Below are 17927 nucleotides of genomic sequence, written 5' to 3'. Positions count from 1 at the left end.
CATGAGCATGGCTGGGGAGGAGAGGCTCAGATCTAGCTGCAGCCTGACTGCATTTAGTTTCAGGGTTTCTTTTTTTGTGGGGGGGTGGGTGGGAAGAGGTTTTTGCTATAGGGCGCATGCGCTTGCCTGAAAGACAGACAGACACAGAGAGACAGAAAGCGAGAAATCACCCCCCAGGGGGGATGGCCACACCGCAATCCCTTCTCCTCCATTCTCCTCTCAGGATCTTGGGCACGCACGCACACGCGCCTGGCGTGAGTTTAAGCCACCGGGTCCGGGATGCGAACTGCGGTCGACTACGTGGGAGTCCAGCGACATAGCCATTACACTAACTGCTGGTCCCAGTTTGATGTTTTCTGATTTAGTGACGGCAGGAATATTCTCAGGAATGTGAACCAAGAACACGCGTGTACCTGTGATTTAATCCCTTAGTAAATGTCCTTATTAGATAAAAATAGTCGAAGGCAAGCATCACGCTCCTGCCAAAGTCATGATGGCCATTGGGAATACAAAGTAATAAAGACCAGGGTGTCTGGGCCGGCGGGTGACGTGGTGGGTAAGGTGCTGGACTCCTGCATGGCCAACCATGGTCCCAGTCCTGGACCTGGAGGCTTGCTTTCTTTCTCTCTCTCTCTGGTCAAATTAAAAAATAATAATAAATACAATTAAATAATTCTTAAAAAAATAAAAAAAAAAAAACGAGCGGGGAGTGCCACTGCATCTACACTGGACACGCCGCCGCTTCTCCACCACTGGCCTGTGCAGCTGTTGATGGCCTCCAGGGCTCGCTGACTTGGAGCCGCCCAGAGCAGACAGGAGGCGCACAGGCCGCGTAAATCCTCCACTGTCTCACACGCGGTGCGGGCGCCTGACACCTGGCATCGCGGGGTGCTGGGACCAGGCCCCGCAAACACCCGGTGGGGACAGGCACCACAGAGAACACGGCCGTGCTGCTCACCGGGAACGGCAGCCGATTTTGCAAAGAAGTTCGGAGCAGGGCTAGAAAGACACGGGCTGACGCCGAGCATCCCTGGAGCGTGTGAGCTGGGCCGGCCTCTGAACCTACTAAGGCTGCTCTTCTCAGCTTTTACTCCTAAGTGCTCAGCCAGGTCCTCACGCTTTTGAGAACATGACAGAAAATAGGAATTAAAGCAAGTATATGAAAATAGGTTAAGATATGAATTAAAATAGGCTTACGAAAAAATTCAAAACCTCTTCCAGAGGGCATCCACGTTCGGTGAAGACAGAAAGTGAGAGTACCCTGGGGGACGGCCAGGCCACAGCCCTCATTCCTCCCTCCTCTGGAGTGTGGGCACGTGCACACGGCGCGTTGACCTCAAGCTGCTGGATCTGGGATTTGAACTGCTCAGTCTGCTCTATGGAGCCCAGTCACCCTAAGCACCATGCTACGGGCTCAGAGCCAGGTAAGGCCCTCAGGAACAGTGGCGGCTGTTATGACGGCGGTGTGGCAGGTGGCAGAAGAGACACGGAGGATGTCCCCGACCAGCACACGCTCACAGCCCTGAGCAAGCGCAGATCTGCCGCGGCTTTCAGCGCACGCTGTGTCCCACACCGCGGCTACCCAGACACCCTGCTGCTGCTGCTGCTGCGCCTGACCTGCTCAGCAGGGAACCTGGGACCTCCTGTGGAGTCGGCCTCGCAGAGGGTCGTATTTTTACCACTGAGCCACCATCTGACCCCCTTTGAAATTTCTATTTATTTTTTTTAGTTTTGCCATAGACAGCATGTGCTCACTGGAGAGGGACAGAGTGAGAAAGTGAGAAATCACCCTCATGGGGGTGGCCACACCACTCCCCTCTCGGGATACTAGGCCTAAGCACACGTACCTAGTATGTTTTCCAAGCTGCCAGGTCTGGGACTTGAACTGTGAAGTCAGCCATGTGAGAAGCAGCATCTTAACCATGCCACCAGCTGGCCCCCATATTTTGCTTTTTAAAGTTACTAAATTACTGTGACCAGCAGATGGCATAGTGGTTACGTCATGGACTCTCACTTAGTCAACTGCAGTTTAAATCCCAGACCTGGTGGCTTAAAACACTCTGGGCACATGTGTGTGCCCAGAAGATCCCAGAAGAGAATGGAGGAGAAGGGATTGTGGCATGGCCATGCCCTGGGGGGGGTGGAGATTTCTCACTTTCTGTCCCTCTGTCTCTTTCTGTCTCTCTAGCAAGCACACATGCCCTAGAGCAAAAATCTCTCTTAAAAAATTACTAAATTGGGACCAGCAGTTGGAGTAATGGCTATGTCACTGGACTCCCACGTAGTCGACTGCAGTTCAAGTCCCGGACCCAGTGGCTTAAACTCACGCCGGGCATGTGTGCGTGCGTGCCCAAGATCCCGAGAGGAGAATGGAGGAGAAGGGATGATGGTGTGGCCATGTCCCCAGGGAGTGATTTCTCACTCTCCGTCTCTCTGTCTTTCTGGCGAGCACACGCGTCCCATAGCAAAAACCTCTCAAAAAAAATTACTAAATTACTCAAAAAGAGAGTCTGAGATTTCATATGCTACCTCCCTAGTCACCTTAGACACTGGGGCCCCGACCCGCCACCACCATTAAACGACCGCGAGTCCTCACGCAGTCTTTGTTTTATGCGCCCATCTGTAAGTCTAGCAGGACTTCAGAGAGGCCTGCAGATGCTGCTCAGGGCTGGGTCACTCTGCAGTGGCTGCGGCTTGATGACATGAAGCATCCCAGGGAGGGTGGGCACATTCATCTTTAATGATTTTAGTTTTGCTGTAGGGTGCATGCACGTGAGAGGGAGGGAGAAAGAGAGACAGTAAGGGCATGGCCGCACTGCAATCCCTTCTCCATTCTCCTCTCGTCATCTTAGGCACCTGTGCACACACATGGGCCTGGTGTGATTTTCAAGCTCCTGGGTCCAGGACTCAAACTGTGGTCATCCACGTGGGACCCATGCAATCTGCTGGCCCAAAATGTTAAACTTTTTTTTGAGAGAGATTTTTGCTAAAGGGTGTGTGCACTTGCTGGAGAGACAGAGAGACAGAAAGTGAGAAATCACGCCCTAGGGGGAAGACCATGCCACAATTCTTTTTCCTTCAGGATCTGGGGCACACATGCACGCCCCTGGCATGTTTTATGCGACCAAGTCCAGGACTGAAACCAAGGTTGACTGCGTGGGAATCCAGTGACATAACCATTAACCTCCACGCCACCTGTTGGTTCCGCAATACATTATATATTTTTATTAGTGCTTCATTTTTTTAAAATAATTATTTTACTTTATTTATTTATTTTTAATTTGACCAGAGAGGGACAGAATGAAGAACGAGAAAGAGGAAAAGTGAGAAAGCGAGCCACCAGGTCCAGGACTGGAATAGCAGTTGGCCGTGTGAGAGTCCAGCATCCTTAACCACCACGCCACCTGCTGGCCCCTATTAGTGCTTCTTCTACACATCAAGAAAAGGGACTGTGTAAGATTTTTAAGTAAGATTTATATAGCTTTTTAAAAAGTAAGTGTTGTTTAGAAGAGTGAGGGGCTGCTATGGGGCTGGGGGCTGGGGCGGACAGGTCCACAGAGCACACTGCCCTTGCTCCGCACACCCAGTAAGAACTGCTCTGCCCTGCGCATGCCGGGTCAGTGGGCACAGGAGACACCCGCAGGGAGTGCATCTCTGGGGTCTGAGCTAAGGTGAGTGGCAGACCCAGCAGGTGTCACGGGCACAGGCGTCTAGGCCAAGCCCCGAGGGTGTGCGGCGTGCAAGCAGGACGACCAGAACCCAGGCCTGATGGGTCCAGAACAGCGAGGGCCCATGTCAGCATCTTATAATGTAATGGGGCACAGCGGTGCCTTAGTAAATGCTGGCCTTCAATGTCCAGAAAAAAGGTTCTAAAAACAGAGTGTCTTTATACACTCATCTATTATCAATATTTAGAATCTCCCATTTTGAAAACGTATTTGTATCAGTGTTCCCCTTGGTAGGAACATTAACATGATGATTTTAAAAAATTTAAGCTATATAAATGTTTTTTGGGAGCTATGGGGCACATGTGCTTACCTGAGAGAGAGGGAAAGCAAGAAAACACCCCCAAAGGGGATGGTCACACACAATCCCTTCTCCAGTTTCCTCTCAGGATTTTGGGCATCTGAGCACACACGCCTGGCATGAGTTTCAAGCTGCTGGGTCCTGGGCTCGAACCGCATAGTCATGTGGGGTCTGATGCCTTAACGTCCACGCCACCTGCTGGCCACAGGAATGCTTTTAAGTGGGCACTTGCAATAAAAAATCTATCAGATGCGGTTTGCAAAAGTCCAGCGCAAACAGCAGGTAAAGACCAGGCAGGCTCGGTGGCCTGTTCTTCAGCCACAAAGGAAACAACTGAGGAAAGAACAAAGATTACCCAAAAGACCCCAACCCCCACCCTCGCAGCTGCATAAGCACTTAGGGGGCAAACCAGGCCAGCTGGGGCTTAGAACAGCCCCTGGGAGTCACTGGAGATGCGCTAAATTAAGCCGGTAGATTAAGCCGCTGTCATTGTGGGGCAGGGAGGCCTGCAGCGGGAACACCCTCCCAGCAGCCCCTCTCATTTTCTCCGGGACCCCTGGGGGACCCCTGGGGCGGCTCTAAGCCTGTGTGCTGTTTGCGAGCTAGAGCTCGCCAGCTCTGCCTTGCAGCCCAGGCCCTGCCCAGGAAGGCGCTGGCCTGCCCCGGAGTGGCTGAAATTGAGCACTGTGGAGAAGTAGCCCCCTCGCAATGCCTACAAACAAAGTGTCCAATGAAAGTCATCCTTCAGGTTTGTCATTTCCCAAATAGTGCTGTCATTAGATTACCCCAGCACAGGCGGATGGAAAAGCAGACGGCTTCAGAATGCATGCACGATGCAGAACCGGGACTGCCGGGAGCGGAAGCGCTTGCATGGACGCCGCACTCACTGCAGGGCGCCAGGGTCAGTGCGAGTTGAGTTCTCGGAGCTGAGCAGACGGAGGAAGGCAAAGCACTGGAGCCGACGAGAGGTGACAGCGCACGCGCCTGCCGAGCAGAACGCTTCGGTGTTTTACCTCGTCACACTATGAGGGGCCGGAGAGAGCCACTAGGCCCAGCTCAGAAACTCCGACCCTCTAGGATGGAACAAAATTAACTTGTGTGGCGGATTTCACGGAAGTCCTAGTTTCAGAAACGATTTAAGTTTAAAAAGCAGGGCTGGCAGTGGTGTGGCGGTTAAGGCACTGACTCAGACGGCCGGCTGTGGTTCAACGCCTGCACCTGACGGCGTGCTTCCTCCCCTTTCCTCTTTCTCTCTCTCTCTGTGGTCAAACAATAAGAATAATAAAAATAATAACAACAAATACAGTTAAATAGTTATTTTTAAGAAGTCCTAAAAAGGATTTTAAAAAATTATGCGCCCCAATTTAACATCTATTGTAGGAAACAATATCTTGATCCCACAGGGTGAAATGCAAAACTATTATTAGACACTAACTAGCTGGCTTTCCTTCCTGAAAAATCCCACAATAATAAAAGTGGCTTTCTGTGTTAGCATAAAAAAAAAAAAAAAAAAAAAAAAACACAACGCTGAAATGAACGTGGCTTTACAGAGAGACAGCACAGTGGGTATCACTCAGACACAGCCACGAGGAGGGCCTCCAGGCTGCAAGCAGGCCATCGGAGTGCAGGGCGCTGGTTTTAGGCAGTCACCCGGTTAGCTCCCCAGATCTGCAACCATGAGTGAGCGGAGACCAAGGGCAGGTGGTGGCACCATGTGCCACCCGCACATCACAGGGACAAGCCCCACCCCACCCTCCCCACTCTTAGGTGTGATCAGAGTGGACACTGGGTTGCTAATGACCACTGAGCTCGACAGGGCACGCTGAAGTGCTCCTGCCGGACAGGGCGGCTCCTGGTGCTGTAGGGACTGATTAAAGCGGTAAGGGAAATTACTTTGAGACGTGGATGAATAAGCAGGGGGCGGCCAGCCACATCCACGCCCCGGGGGAGGAAGGCCAGCTGCAGCAGCTCCAAGGCTTAAAACTCACTCCGGGCGCGTGTGCGTGTGTGCCCAAGATCCCTAGAGGAGAATGGAGGAGAAGGGATTGCAGCGTGACCATCCCCGCTGGGGGTGATTTCTCACTTTCTGTCTGTCTCTCTCTGTCTGTCTGACAAGTGCACACGGCCTGTAGCAAAAACCTCTCCAAAAAAAAAAGTATCACAGGAAATGTTCCAAAAAAGAGGTTCCTTTACAGATTTCTTCTTTTTTTTTGGAGAGATTTTCACTATAGGGCGCGTGCGTTCGCCAGACAGACAGAGAGAGACATTAGAGACAGAAAGCGAGAAATCACCCCCAAGGGGGATGGCCACGCCGCAATCCCTTCTCCTCCATTCTCCTCTCGGGATCTTGGGCATGCACGCACACGCGCCCGGCGTGAGTTTTAAGCCACCGGGTCCGGGACGCGAACCGCGGTCGACTACGTGGGAGTCCAGCGACATAGCCATTACGCTAACTGCTGGTTCCCCCTTTACAGATTTCTTTAGGCTTAATTATGTTGCTGGACTGTTAAGGAATAAAGAAATTAGGGCCAGCAGGTGGCATGGAGATTAAGGTGGCTGGATCCCACATGGCCGCCTGCATGGTTGAGTCCGGGATCTGGGGGGTGGAAATACACGCCAGGCACATACATGTGCATGCCCGAGATCCCGGGTACCTGCATTTCTAGGTGGGCATCTGGGCACCGGGCAGTCACACAAACGTCTCAGTCACTCTAGAAATGATTAACAGCAAGACTAAGGCAAACATCCGAGACTTTCAGGGGTCGGTCTGATACCTTTAGTCCCAACGGGGTTTCGACATGCCACGAGGAGGCAGGAGCGGGTAATGCCAGACCCAGGTCACGGCCACGCTGCAATCCCAGACCCGACCTGGCACTGTGCGTGGGACAAGGTGGAGAGGACACGAGACCACGTGTGGCTCTGGGTTGCAAGCATCAGCAGCACTAACTTTAGGCAACACAGAGCTGGCACGTCCACCATTCCACCCTGATCTCGGGATGGGGACGGCTTTGAGGCTGCACTGGCCGGCTTTGGCCGCTTCGGCCAGCACGAGGGCTCGGCGGGGCTCCTGCCGACCATGCTCACTCCCTACTGTTGGAACGGGCCCCTCTGACCGCGAGGGAGGAGCCCTGCCGTACTTGGGAGACTGGGACGTACCCAGCTTCCCCGCGATCTGCTGGGCTTGGCACGCCTCCAGCACCAGCAGGAGCGGTGGGGGTAGTTCCGGCATGAGAGGACACTCCGCGCACGGGGGACGCTGGCCGCCGAGGAGACAGCCTCGGGAGCAGGGACAAAGGCAGCAGGAGACGCTCAGGTGGTGTCCTCTTTAATTCCTCATAAAAATGTAAACGACCTAATCCACGGTTTCATTTGTCACCTCATGAGAGAAGCTCTCGTGACGGCGCACTTTCGACCGTCGTCTGCAGTATTCCAGGCTGATCTGAGGTCTCTCTTTTCTGATTGAGAGCGCATCAATAAACACGCTTATTTACAAAGCGGCTGCTATAAACAGACAGAGCTTGTGACGTGAAAGAGACACGGCACCGGGTCCCTAAACTCAACACGGCCCCCACTTCTTTTCCCGCTTGGGAAAAGCCCACAGTGACAGAGCCGCAGTTCTGGGGGACACGTGCTCAGAGAGCACAGGACACGGTGGCAGAGGCTGAAGGACAAGGACTCCGCTTTGCTGTCCCCTCTAAGAGGCTACCCTCACACAGTCTTGTTGCAAAGTTTCCCCACGTGAGACGCATTGAGAAGTACACGAAGCACCGGCGCCTGCCCGCCCACGCGCGTGCGTTCCCAAACAGATGTGGGACGTTGACTTCATGGCCCCGTCGGCACGTAAGCGCAATAAACAGCAAGCGACACGCGAGGTTCATTAACGAGTGACACGTAACCGTGGCGGTGGGCCGTGTTCCGAAGACTGCTGCGTCCAGTTCAGGGACGCCGTGCGCGTCCACACGCGGCACAGGACAGACTTGTCAGGACAGTGCAGCTCGCCAGGCCACGGGCAGAGCGATCAGCCTGGACGGAGCGCGGCACACACAGGTCCGAGAGCGCTGGGAACACAAAGCGCGTCGGTATCTATTTTAAGCTGGGCAGAACGGTTAGATAGGCTTGGAGTGACACGGTATTTCAATCCAGAGACAGGTCGTTTGCGCCCAGACGCTGAGCGGCTCTGTGCGCCAGGTTCGTGCCGACAGGCAGAGCGGTGGAAGTCCAGCCCTGGCTGGAGGGTAAGGGGCACCAGCACCGTCTCCCTTACACGCCGTCAGCACTGCGCCAGAGAGCACGCGGCCTCTGCGGGCCTCTTCTGCATGCCAGGCAGGGTAAGCTGTCTGTCCTGTCCGGCTCAGAAACACTCATGGGAAGGCCACAGGAGTCCAAGCCCTTTTCCGGAAGAGGCTTTGGAGACACTGGCGTAGACCCTAAGAGAAGGGGTGGCGTGGTCTGCAGGCTGATCACGGTCTAAGGCTTTTGGAAGGTTAGCGAGCTGGGTGTTTCTCCTACGACTACCATGGAGCCCTGCCACGCTTCGCCCACCGCAGGCTCCTCGGCTGTCTGTCCCGGGTGCGAGGCGCACAGCGGTGAACGTGGCATATGTTCGGGCGAGGGCAAAGCTGTGCCCACGGCTGGCTGGCTGAGTGTGCGCCTGTGCTGTAGCGCGTGGCCACGGCCACGCCTCCGCAACCACGACACAGCCTCCACAAAGAGGAGCTGCTTCCTGACAGAGAACGACCAGAGAGCCCCGTAGGACGGCGAGCTACGGAGAGCCAAGGGCGCCACGTGGGAGAGGGCAGGGCGGAAGCCACAGGCAGTGGGCATCGGCTCCCCCTTTGATGTACAGGGCGCCGTGTGGAGGGGGGCGGGGGGAAAGCCACAGGCAGTGGGCATCGGCTCGTCTTGACATTCTGGATGGGCACCCTGTCCTCCGTCACAGAAAGACCAACCACCACACAGCCAAGGCCAGGGCCACGAGAAACGACATCAGGAAAGGAAGGCGCGGCGGGAGAGCGCGGGAGGACAGGCGGCACCTCCTGAGGGGCTTGTGGTCCTCGGGGATGGGGACAGACACCTTGGCAAGAGAGTCTTCGCTGTCCTGACGGGGCAAGGCCCTCTCGGGAGGTCTCTGTGGCCTTGGAGTTTTCTCTTCACCCTGTACTAACAGAGCATGCTCCTGGGTCTGCTTTCACAGTAGGAGATCAAGAGAGACAGAGAGATGAACATAATGACGGATGGTGGGCCCTCCGGGACGCTTGGGGGTGTGCAAAGGACCCGGGGGGCTCTTGGACACTTCCTTCTAGGCGTGGGTCTAAGCCTGGCCAACGTGCTTGAGCACAGAAGGGGCTCGGCAGGTCAGATTGTGAGTAAACGGACATTGAGACTCCTGACAAGTCAAGACATCACTGACCTTCCCCAGTTACATGGTCTACCCCCATGGGGTATGCACACATGACTCGGGCTCCAGCACCCCTCAGTGCTGCCAACCACAAGCTGACCCGGCAGTGCCCACAAGGCAGCGTGCTCGCCATCAGAGCAGCCGCGTGGTTACAGGAGGGCAGAGTCCCGCAGCGGCCTGCCCTCTCCCTGCAGACTTTAGGAGTTGTAATAGCTCATTTACTATGCTAACTAGCTCTTGCTCAAGGGAATAAAAATCTTCACCTCACACGTCTCAAAGATTACAAAGCCAAAGTACCGAGGTTTATAATGTCCCTCAAAGGTCTACCCCCCAAAAAGGGAAAAAAAAATAGATCTTAACACCTGCACCGCCTCCCCAGAACCATGATGAACAAGACTAGCCACCATCATGGAGGTTTACACATTACGCCACACAGACACTTGGCACTCCAAGAACATCCCCCCAACTGTCCGGCTGAGAAGTCTCCCCGCCTGCAGTTTCTGAACTGCCATCCAGGCGAGACAGACGTGGCCTACGAAAGGAAGAAGTCGGCTCTGAGCTCCCTGAGCCGCGCTAGCCTCCGCTCGGCAGGCCGGAAGTGTGGGCCTGGCTCTTTGCACACCCCCAAGTGACGTGTATCAGGGAGAACGTAGCAAGGGGGCTGATCAGCAAAAAGAAAAGGGAAAAGAAAGGATGCAAAATTATAATGGATTTTAAGAGAAGGTAAAGGGGAGAAGAAAGACAACATAAAAGAATGTGTATAATTAAACTCGGTCTCCGAGCGCACGTTCACACCTGCATGCAGCTTCCCACCGGCCATGCGCCGAGACAAGCAAGCAGAGAGCTGCCAAAGCTGCAGCCGTGGAGACGGGCGTGGCAGGCCCAAGCTGTGAGTGAGGCTCCGCTCGACGGCCAGAGCAAAACGGGTCCCACCGCTTGGTGCTGGGCCAAGCGCAGAGCTGCCCGAGGAGCGCGGCGAGACGCGGCGTTACCTCTGGCCTGCCGGCCTTTCTTTCCGAGGGAAGGACAGAGGTGTTCTTCACCTGGTCACACACAAATTACACAACGTTCAGGTGCCCTGCTGTGCAACAACGCTGCCGAAGGTGGAGGAGGTACCCCGAGAACGAACAGAAGGTCCCAAATATTAATAAAAAAGTGAGAGATGCCAGGAAGTGGCCCTGCCACGGTGCGGTTACTGTCTGTCCCGCGACTCTCGGAGGTGCAATGCACTTAAGCACAGAGCCAGATCGTCCCCGGTGGACCTAGCTTATTTATCGAGGGTCATTTCCGTAAAGCCCCCACGACATCGCCCTCCCAAACCAGCCTTTAGAGGACTTCCGGAGGGCCTCTGTGACTTCCTAGAGATGGAGGCTGACTGGTACTGCCGCGCCCTCCCCAGAGCAGCGGGGCCTGGCAGTGCTTGGCAGAGTCAGAACAAAACTCTGAGAAAACCTGATGTGCAAATTGGGTTAACCAGGCGGTGGCAGCAGGCTCTGCCTCACGGAGTCCTCGGCGCATGCCAGGCAGCGTCAGCGAGGCCCTCCCGGTCACCTGCTGTACACTGCAGTCCTCTGGCCTGCTCTGGGCAGCCCACGGCCTCCACTCAATGCTCCGACTTCATTAGGGGTCTGAGAGCAGTGCCCTCCGCAGGGTCGCGCCCTCCGTCGAGTCCGGCTCCAGGGGCGGACGTCCCCTCAGTCCCAGGAGCCCAGCCAGGGCCCGTCCCCGGGGGGCTGCGGCCTGACTGTACAAGTGGCTCTGAGGTCACACCTCGAAGAACAAAAAGGACCGTTTGTGGACCAACTTTAACCGCCTTCTCTAGTTCCAGAACCTAATAATAGTCTGTGTGGTTCACTCTGAATTTTGAATATAAAACCCAGGTTTTCAAATATTCAGACATCGCTTTACCATTCCTAACTAGAATTGCTGTGTCCTGAGGGGAGGGAAGCACATAACTTAAAAATCGTTACACTTGTTCATGGAGTCATGGCAACTATTGATACCGCTGCTTAATTTATATAAACTGGGCAAAAAGCCTTTTTGGTTAAATACTCAAGATAGTTTTCAAGATATTTTCATTTAACAGCGTTTATTCACGTGTGGGATTTCTAAAATAAGCGGTGATAACAAACATAGAAACAAACACCCCGACAGTCTCCGGCCTGCCCACAAAGCAGTAGCCGAGTCTGCCTGGGGCCAGCAGGGGCACGGCAGTTAGGGCGCTAGGTCCCACCTGACCAAGTGCGACGCGGTGGCTTGAAAATCACACTGACCGCGTTTGCGTGCGTGCCCAAAATCACGAGAGGAGAATGGAGAAGGGACTGACGCGTGGCCGTCCCCCGGGGGCACTTCCCCACGTTTCCTTTCTCTGTGTTTTTTTCCTACAAGCACACACCCCACCTAGCAATCTTAAATGCATAAATAAAAGCTTGATGTTGAGGGCCAGCAGGTGGCCTGGTGGTTAAGGCGCTGGACTCTCATATGGCCAACCATGGTTCGAGTCCTGGACCTGGTGGCTTTCTCAACTGACACCCCCAGCCCCGCTCTCTCGTGAGTGCACGTACCCTATAGCAAATTAAAAAGTAATAATAATAATAATAGAGCGAGACAATAAAGAAGTTCTCTTTTTTAAAAAAGCTTGATGTTATTCATAAAAATAAAATAAATTCCCAGCGGTTTTTCTGAAGTGGAAACGCAATCGTAGTCGCTGGCTGCCCTGCACTGCGGCGTGGGCCCAGGCTATGGAGTAACAGGCAAGCACGGCACGTGTCCACATGAAGTTGGAAAAGTGCCCATTCCTTTCCAATCGGACCGCGCTAAATTTAGTCAGCTTTCTGGGTCTGAATATAAACAGAGGCCTGCTGGCTGTGGCCGAGGCCGCCCTCAGAGTGGGAGCGCCCCCCCCCGGGAGCTCTGGGGACTCCCGTGATCGGGCTGAGCTGCTCACATGCTGCCAGACGCATGTGCTGAGCCTCAGAGCTCCCACGAACTGCAGAGGCACCAAAGCAAAACGGCAGCTCTCGGCCCCCGACACGCAACGGTAAACGGAAGGGCACTTCCCCACTGTTACCACGCGCAGCCACGCGCCCGAGTACTCACCCCTTCCCCAGTGGGGACCTGCCCGTTGGCGCTGAGGGTCCGGAAGGGGGAGTGAGTGGACAGGCGCTTGTCCCACTCGCTGGGCCGAGGCTCTGGCACCGACTCCATGAAGTTCTTCTTCAGTTCGCTGATGCTGGCATGGTGCTTCTTGATCTCTTCCTGACTCTTGTCTAAATCCTGGGTGGAAAGGGCAAAGATGCGGGACAGTGAGCGCCCAGGGCGGGCACGCCGCACCTGCAGGGGGCACAGCCGTGAGCTGCATTCCAGTGGAGACAGCTCGGTGCGTCTCCTCTCTAAAAACGAGGCGCTCTCCTCGGGAGCAGGGAAGCACTGCAGCCCGCAGCTCTCTCAGGCTCCCACCAGGAGGGCCCGCCCTTCCTTGGACTGCAGCCCCACTCAGGCCCAGCTCAGCAGGATGAGACAGCACTGGACAGCCAGGCTCGGGGCATGGTGGGACTCAGCTCCCCCCGTGCTGTCTGGCCTCGGTGAGCTGTAAGCATTTGGTATTCCTTGATTTCTACCAAGACCATTTTGCTCTGCCCTTGCTAGGTGTTTGTTTTGCCTCTTTCATTTTTTATGACAGACAGGGTCTCACCAAGTGTCCCAAGCTGGCCTTGAACTCACGATCCTCTGGCCTCAGCCTCCCAAGTAGCTGGGATTACAGGCACACACCACTGGAGCTGTTTTTGCTTTTTGATAAACAGAAATGGCCCTCTACCAACGGCCCATTACTGAAACTCCTCAGCCAACTTTAAAGCCTATGGAGGAGGGATGCTTGAAAAAACCCAGGAAGCTGCGGGAGTGGCAGGTACACAGCGTCCTCAGGGGAACGAAGCTACTCCGAAAGCACACGCGGCCGGGCCTTCTGCGGCTACACCGCCCACCTGAACCAAAGGTGGCGCTTTCTAGCCCTGGCAGTCTCACTTCCCTCGCCCTTGGCATTCCGCAAACTAGGCACTTCCAAGTTAGAAGTGTGTTAACAAGGGTGCACCAAATACCTACTGACCTCCTGGCAGCTGGAAAGGTCTCAGCTCCCCCAGCATGGGGCTCGACAGTGGCCTAGCTCTTGAAGGGCAGACTCCAGGGAGAAGGGCTCAAAACTCGGGTTAATCAAGCAGGAGGCAGAGACAGCATTCATCTCTGTGTAACAGGAGGTGTACCACAGCTTCCAAAAAGGGGCCTTGGCCAAAAGTGGTCGGGCAAGCACAACTGAAGACGGACTCCAGTGTTGTTTGTCCAACCTGCTTCCAGACACTCAAGAGCCCTGTGCCTGAGGTCGGGCCGGGCCGGCGGAAGCCAGGGCACTGCGTGTGGGAGCTCGCTGCACCCAAGAAAACGCAGCACCAAGCAGCTCCCCGACACACGGCGTGCGTTTTGCCGTTAGTCTTTCTTTTCTGAATGTGGGGAAGCTGCCTCATTTTGCGGGGAAATAGTTGGAATTCGTTTAAATCGAAACTTGTTGAAAAGTTTTTCCTGTAGTCAATACAGGCTCAATGAAATGAAGCTTTTCCAAAGGCACCACTGAAAGGAAAATAGCAGAGAAAAGGCATCTACTCCTCTACCCGCTGTACTGCTCCAAGGCTCACCCATGTGCAGCCGCTTTGTAATCAGCCATAAAGAAAGTGAGCCCGAGACAGGCAGCACCCCCAGGAGTGTTTCCTGCTGGCTGGCTGGGCCGGCCTGGGTGTGGGGCATGAAAATGGGCTTCGCCACGGGGAAGCAGCGGTTTGCGCTTCTGTTCCGCAGGAAAGCAAGGACAGCGTGACCCCTGGCCATGGGGAGACAGCCGGGCCTACTCAGACCAGGTAGCCAGGCGCAGGGGCCCAGCGTGCTCCAGGAAGCCACCTGGCTGTTCCATCTGTCTGGGCTGAGAACAGCTTAACACGGCACTCCCTGGGGACGAGTGAATGCAGCGAGCCAGGAGGGGCCGAGCAGCACCATGGCTTTAAAGCCTGGCGGCCTGCCAGCGGCGGCGCTCTGTCCTCTGGGTACGCTGCTCCTGCCTGGCTGCGGCCTGGCTGGGCACCTGCTCAAACAGCTCCCACGAGACCAGGAGCTCCTGAGGGGCTTTCTCCTCCTCTGCTGGCTCTGGGAGAGCCTGTGGGGCACAGTCAAACAGAGACCTCGGAGGGACCTGTTCCAAATAGAGTCTGTCACAGACGTTTGCGACAGGCCCCCTCTGGGAGATGGAGGGGGCGGCAGATCTAAAAATGAACTCGACCTTATTTGGGCCAGAACAAAGCTTTAGTGGGGGCGAGGGAGGGGGAGGAGAGATGCTTGAAAAAACCCAAGAAGCTGCTGGAGTGACAGGTACAGAGCGTCCTCAAGGCAAAGAGAAAAACCTTCATAACCACGAAGGAGGGGTGGTCCGACCACGCGGGCTGTGCCCAGGTGAGACGCTTTTTGAGGCCAAGCCTCTGATGATTTCAGTAACAATCAAGCCAAACAGTGGAGAAAACGTGCTTTCAGAAGGCGGTTAGTTTAAGGCCACACACACTCGGGGGTCAGTGAGGGGCGGGGACACACCACACGGGACACACAGCGGATATATGATTGGCAGGCTGCAGGGGGCACGCCAAGATGGCCTGGGGCTGGGCTCCGCTGCTGGACATGGGAGGCCCGGCCGCCTCCGAAGGGGCACTGTCCAGGTCTGGTCCAGGCGTGGCTGAAGTGCCAAGTCTGAAGGAGCCGAAGGTCCCCCCCGGCACCCCCCGGGCTCGCGGGGAGCTCGTTCCCTGAGCCGCAGGCAGGGCAGGCTTCGTGGAGGCTGGCCGGGGCTCTCTGCTTTCATCCAAGCACCTGACACGTAGTAGGCCCTCGGAGGGGTACTGGCGAGGGTGAGCAACTGGAGGAGGCCAGGCGGAGGGACTTCAAAAAGTTTGTGGAACATTGCAATTAAAGTATGAGTTGCTTCAAAATACATTAAGATCCATGCATAGTTTTTTCATAATATACATTTCTAAAAGCTTTTTAAAGACCCCTGTGTTAAGCCAGAAATCTGCTCTTTTTTAACCCCCAGCTTAATACTACTGGCTACAGTGCTGTACGTCCGTCTTCGGAGTCTCGGCCTTACTCAGGAAGACCCACCCTGTCCTGTGTGACCACCTGGAGTCACTTGGTGCTGCCTCCTCTCTGCGGTGCTCACTCTCACCTCCAGGTCCCACACCGCACGCTCCCACATGGGAACGGCGTCCATACCCGTCCTGCACGCGTGCATGTCCTCCGCAGCTGGCGCGGACCTCGGGAGTCGGAGAGTACGCCCGTTTCTTTTGGCTCTGTCCTGAACGGAGCCTGAAGGTAATCTGTTCAACAACATCTACTTAAGAGTTTTCTGGGGGATAGGAGGCGGCGTGGTGGTTAAGGTGCTGGACTCCACATGGCTGACTTCGGTTTGCGTCCTGGACCTGGCGGCTTGCTTCCTCACTTTCTGTCTCTCTCTCTGGTCAAATTAAAAATTAATTAATTAATTAAATTTAATAATCTTTTTTAAAAGGTTTTTCTGATGGGTCTGACCCATGGTCTAGTAGTTAGGGGAGCAAGATCCCACATGGCCAGCTAAGTGGTTCGAACCCTGGCCCTGGTGGCTTGGAAAGCACTGGGGGCATGTGTACCCCAGCCCTGACGGGATGGAGCGACAGAAGGGAGGGGCTGCACTCCGGGGGCTTTCTCAGCCTCCCTCTCCACAGCGCGCTCTCCCTGGTGAGCACACGTGCCCTCTGGAGACTATGCACGGACACCTTTGTAAAGTTTGTCTGACGGGGGGACACCCTGCTCCATCTCCTCCACAGAGAACAACCTGTTTCCTTGCCTACTCCTCAGAGAGGTCCCTCCTCTTCTAATCAGTTCCATAATTCCCTGTCCCACATAGAGTCCTAAACTAGAGCCGGTGTTCCCACGCATGTCCGACGAAACCTGCCAGCACAGACTGCGGTGGGGACATACCTGGTGACCGCCCAACGCAGACTGCGGTGGGGACTACCTGGTGACGGCCCAGCGCAGACTGCGGTGGGGACATACCTGGTGACCGCCCAGCGCTGACTGCGGTGGGGACTACCTGGTGACCGCCCAGCGCTGACTGCGGTGGGGACTACCTGGTGACCACTACTCCGTGTGGGGTGTCACTCCTGAATGGGAACCAGTGCTGTTTAACGGTCAGAGCCTAACTGGAATCCTGGCTCTCCCAGATGGCCAGCTCTGGAGCCACGGAGAAGCCTAAATTACCTAAGCGCCAATGTCCTCGTCTTTGAGGTAGCAGCCCCCCCTGGCGGCCGTCTACACCACACTCGCCTTCACCGAGTGCGGCCTCCTCCCCCGACTGCCCTCCTGTCCTTCCTGCATCCCCAACGTGGGTGTCCACCCTGAGTTGTGGTCACGTTTCCTGCTTTTCTATTTCCTGCATCCTTCAGTTCAGAAAGTGAAAACGGGACACATTTGTTTCTAGGACAGTGGGAGTTTGCGGTCTTAGAAAATTCAAGGAGCTTCTAGTAAGGAGGCGGGACTTTCGAAGTGGGTAGAACCACGAGGCTACGAGGGGCAGACGCAGAGCCAATCATATATCTCTCAGGTGTGACAGACGGGAGCCGGACGGTCCGAGGAGGATGACTGCTTATCTCTGTGACCACCGACATGCAGTAGCACGGAGACCCGCGACCCCCATGCAACGGCGTGCAAACCAGGCGCAGCACAGGAGGGCGGGCTGGGCAAAGCGTGCAGAAGGGTCCGGCTGCCGGCCGAGATGAGCCCCGAGTTCATACAAACCTCCAACATTAAATTGCTATGTCTGATATAAATGTTTTCACCATCTAGTCTCTCTCTCTTTTTCTGTGAAAATGAAAGGGGGAAAAACAGAAAAGCATAAAAAATTAAAATGTTGTTCTTGCGGGAAAAGACGGCAAACTGGCAAACCGAAAATACTGAAAATGCAATGGCCGCAGCACAGCACACGCCACCATGAAATGGTCACAGAGCCACAAGGACACATGGAGCACACGATCCCGCCAGCAAATGGAGACGTCGCCCGTGAGCGGTGAAGGGACGCAGTGACAGATCTGAGCAGACAGTGCCCGCGGCCCATCGGCCTCTTATGTAACAAGCTGTCATGTGCTCACTTTGCCGTGAGCTGCGTGAGTGTCGCCCTCCAATGCCCGGCTTTAGAGAGCTTCGGACTCCTCCGAGCAGGAGGTGGGGACATGCTTTACAACGCTGCGAGCGTGCCGGACGCTTTCTCCCTCGGTGACACCATGCTGGCAGACTGCCGATGTCCTTGTCAGAGGGCTCCACGGGCGCTTTACACGTGACGGGCCCATCAACGGGCTCTGCCAGACCGACTCGCCCTCGGGGTGTAAAGAACGAAGCAGGCCAGTGTGGCCACCGATACCGGCCGCACTCGCCACCGCTGAGGGCG

The 17927-nt window shown here is 55.3% G+C and overlaps 1 protein-coding gene across 1 annotated transcript in view; it reads right to left on the bottom strand.

The window, feature by feature from the left end:
• The window catches only part of EPB41 (erythrocyte membrane protein band 4.1), a gene marked incomplete in the record, with an annotated part of 98272 nt that overhangs the window by 26527 nt on the left and 53818 nt on the right, over positions 1-17927 (bottom strand). The window contains 1 exon segment of the mRNA XM_027766723.1: positions 12524-12700. Within this exon segment, the coding sequence (XP_027622524.1) occupies positions 12524-12700 (177 nt within the window).

The sequence above is a fragment of the Tupaia chinensis genome, unplaced genomic scaffold (genome assembly GCF_000334495.1).
Source record: "Tupaia chinensis unplaced genomic scaffold, TupChi_1.0 Scaffold143646_1, whole genome shotgun sequence".
NCBI classification, from domain to species: Eukaryota; Metazoa; Chordata; class Mammalia; order Scandentia; family Tupaiidae; genus Tupaia; species Tupaia belangeri.
The sequence above is the reverse complement of the archived record's forward strand: the minus strand, read 5'-3'. Positions and strand labels throughout refer to the sequence as shown.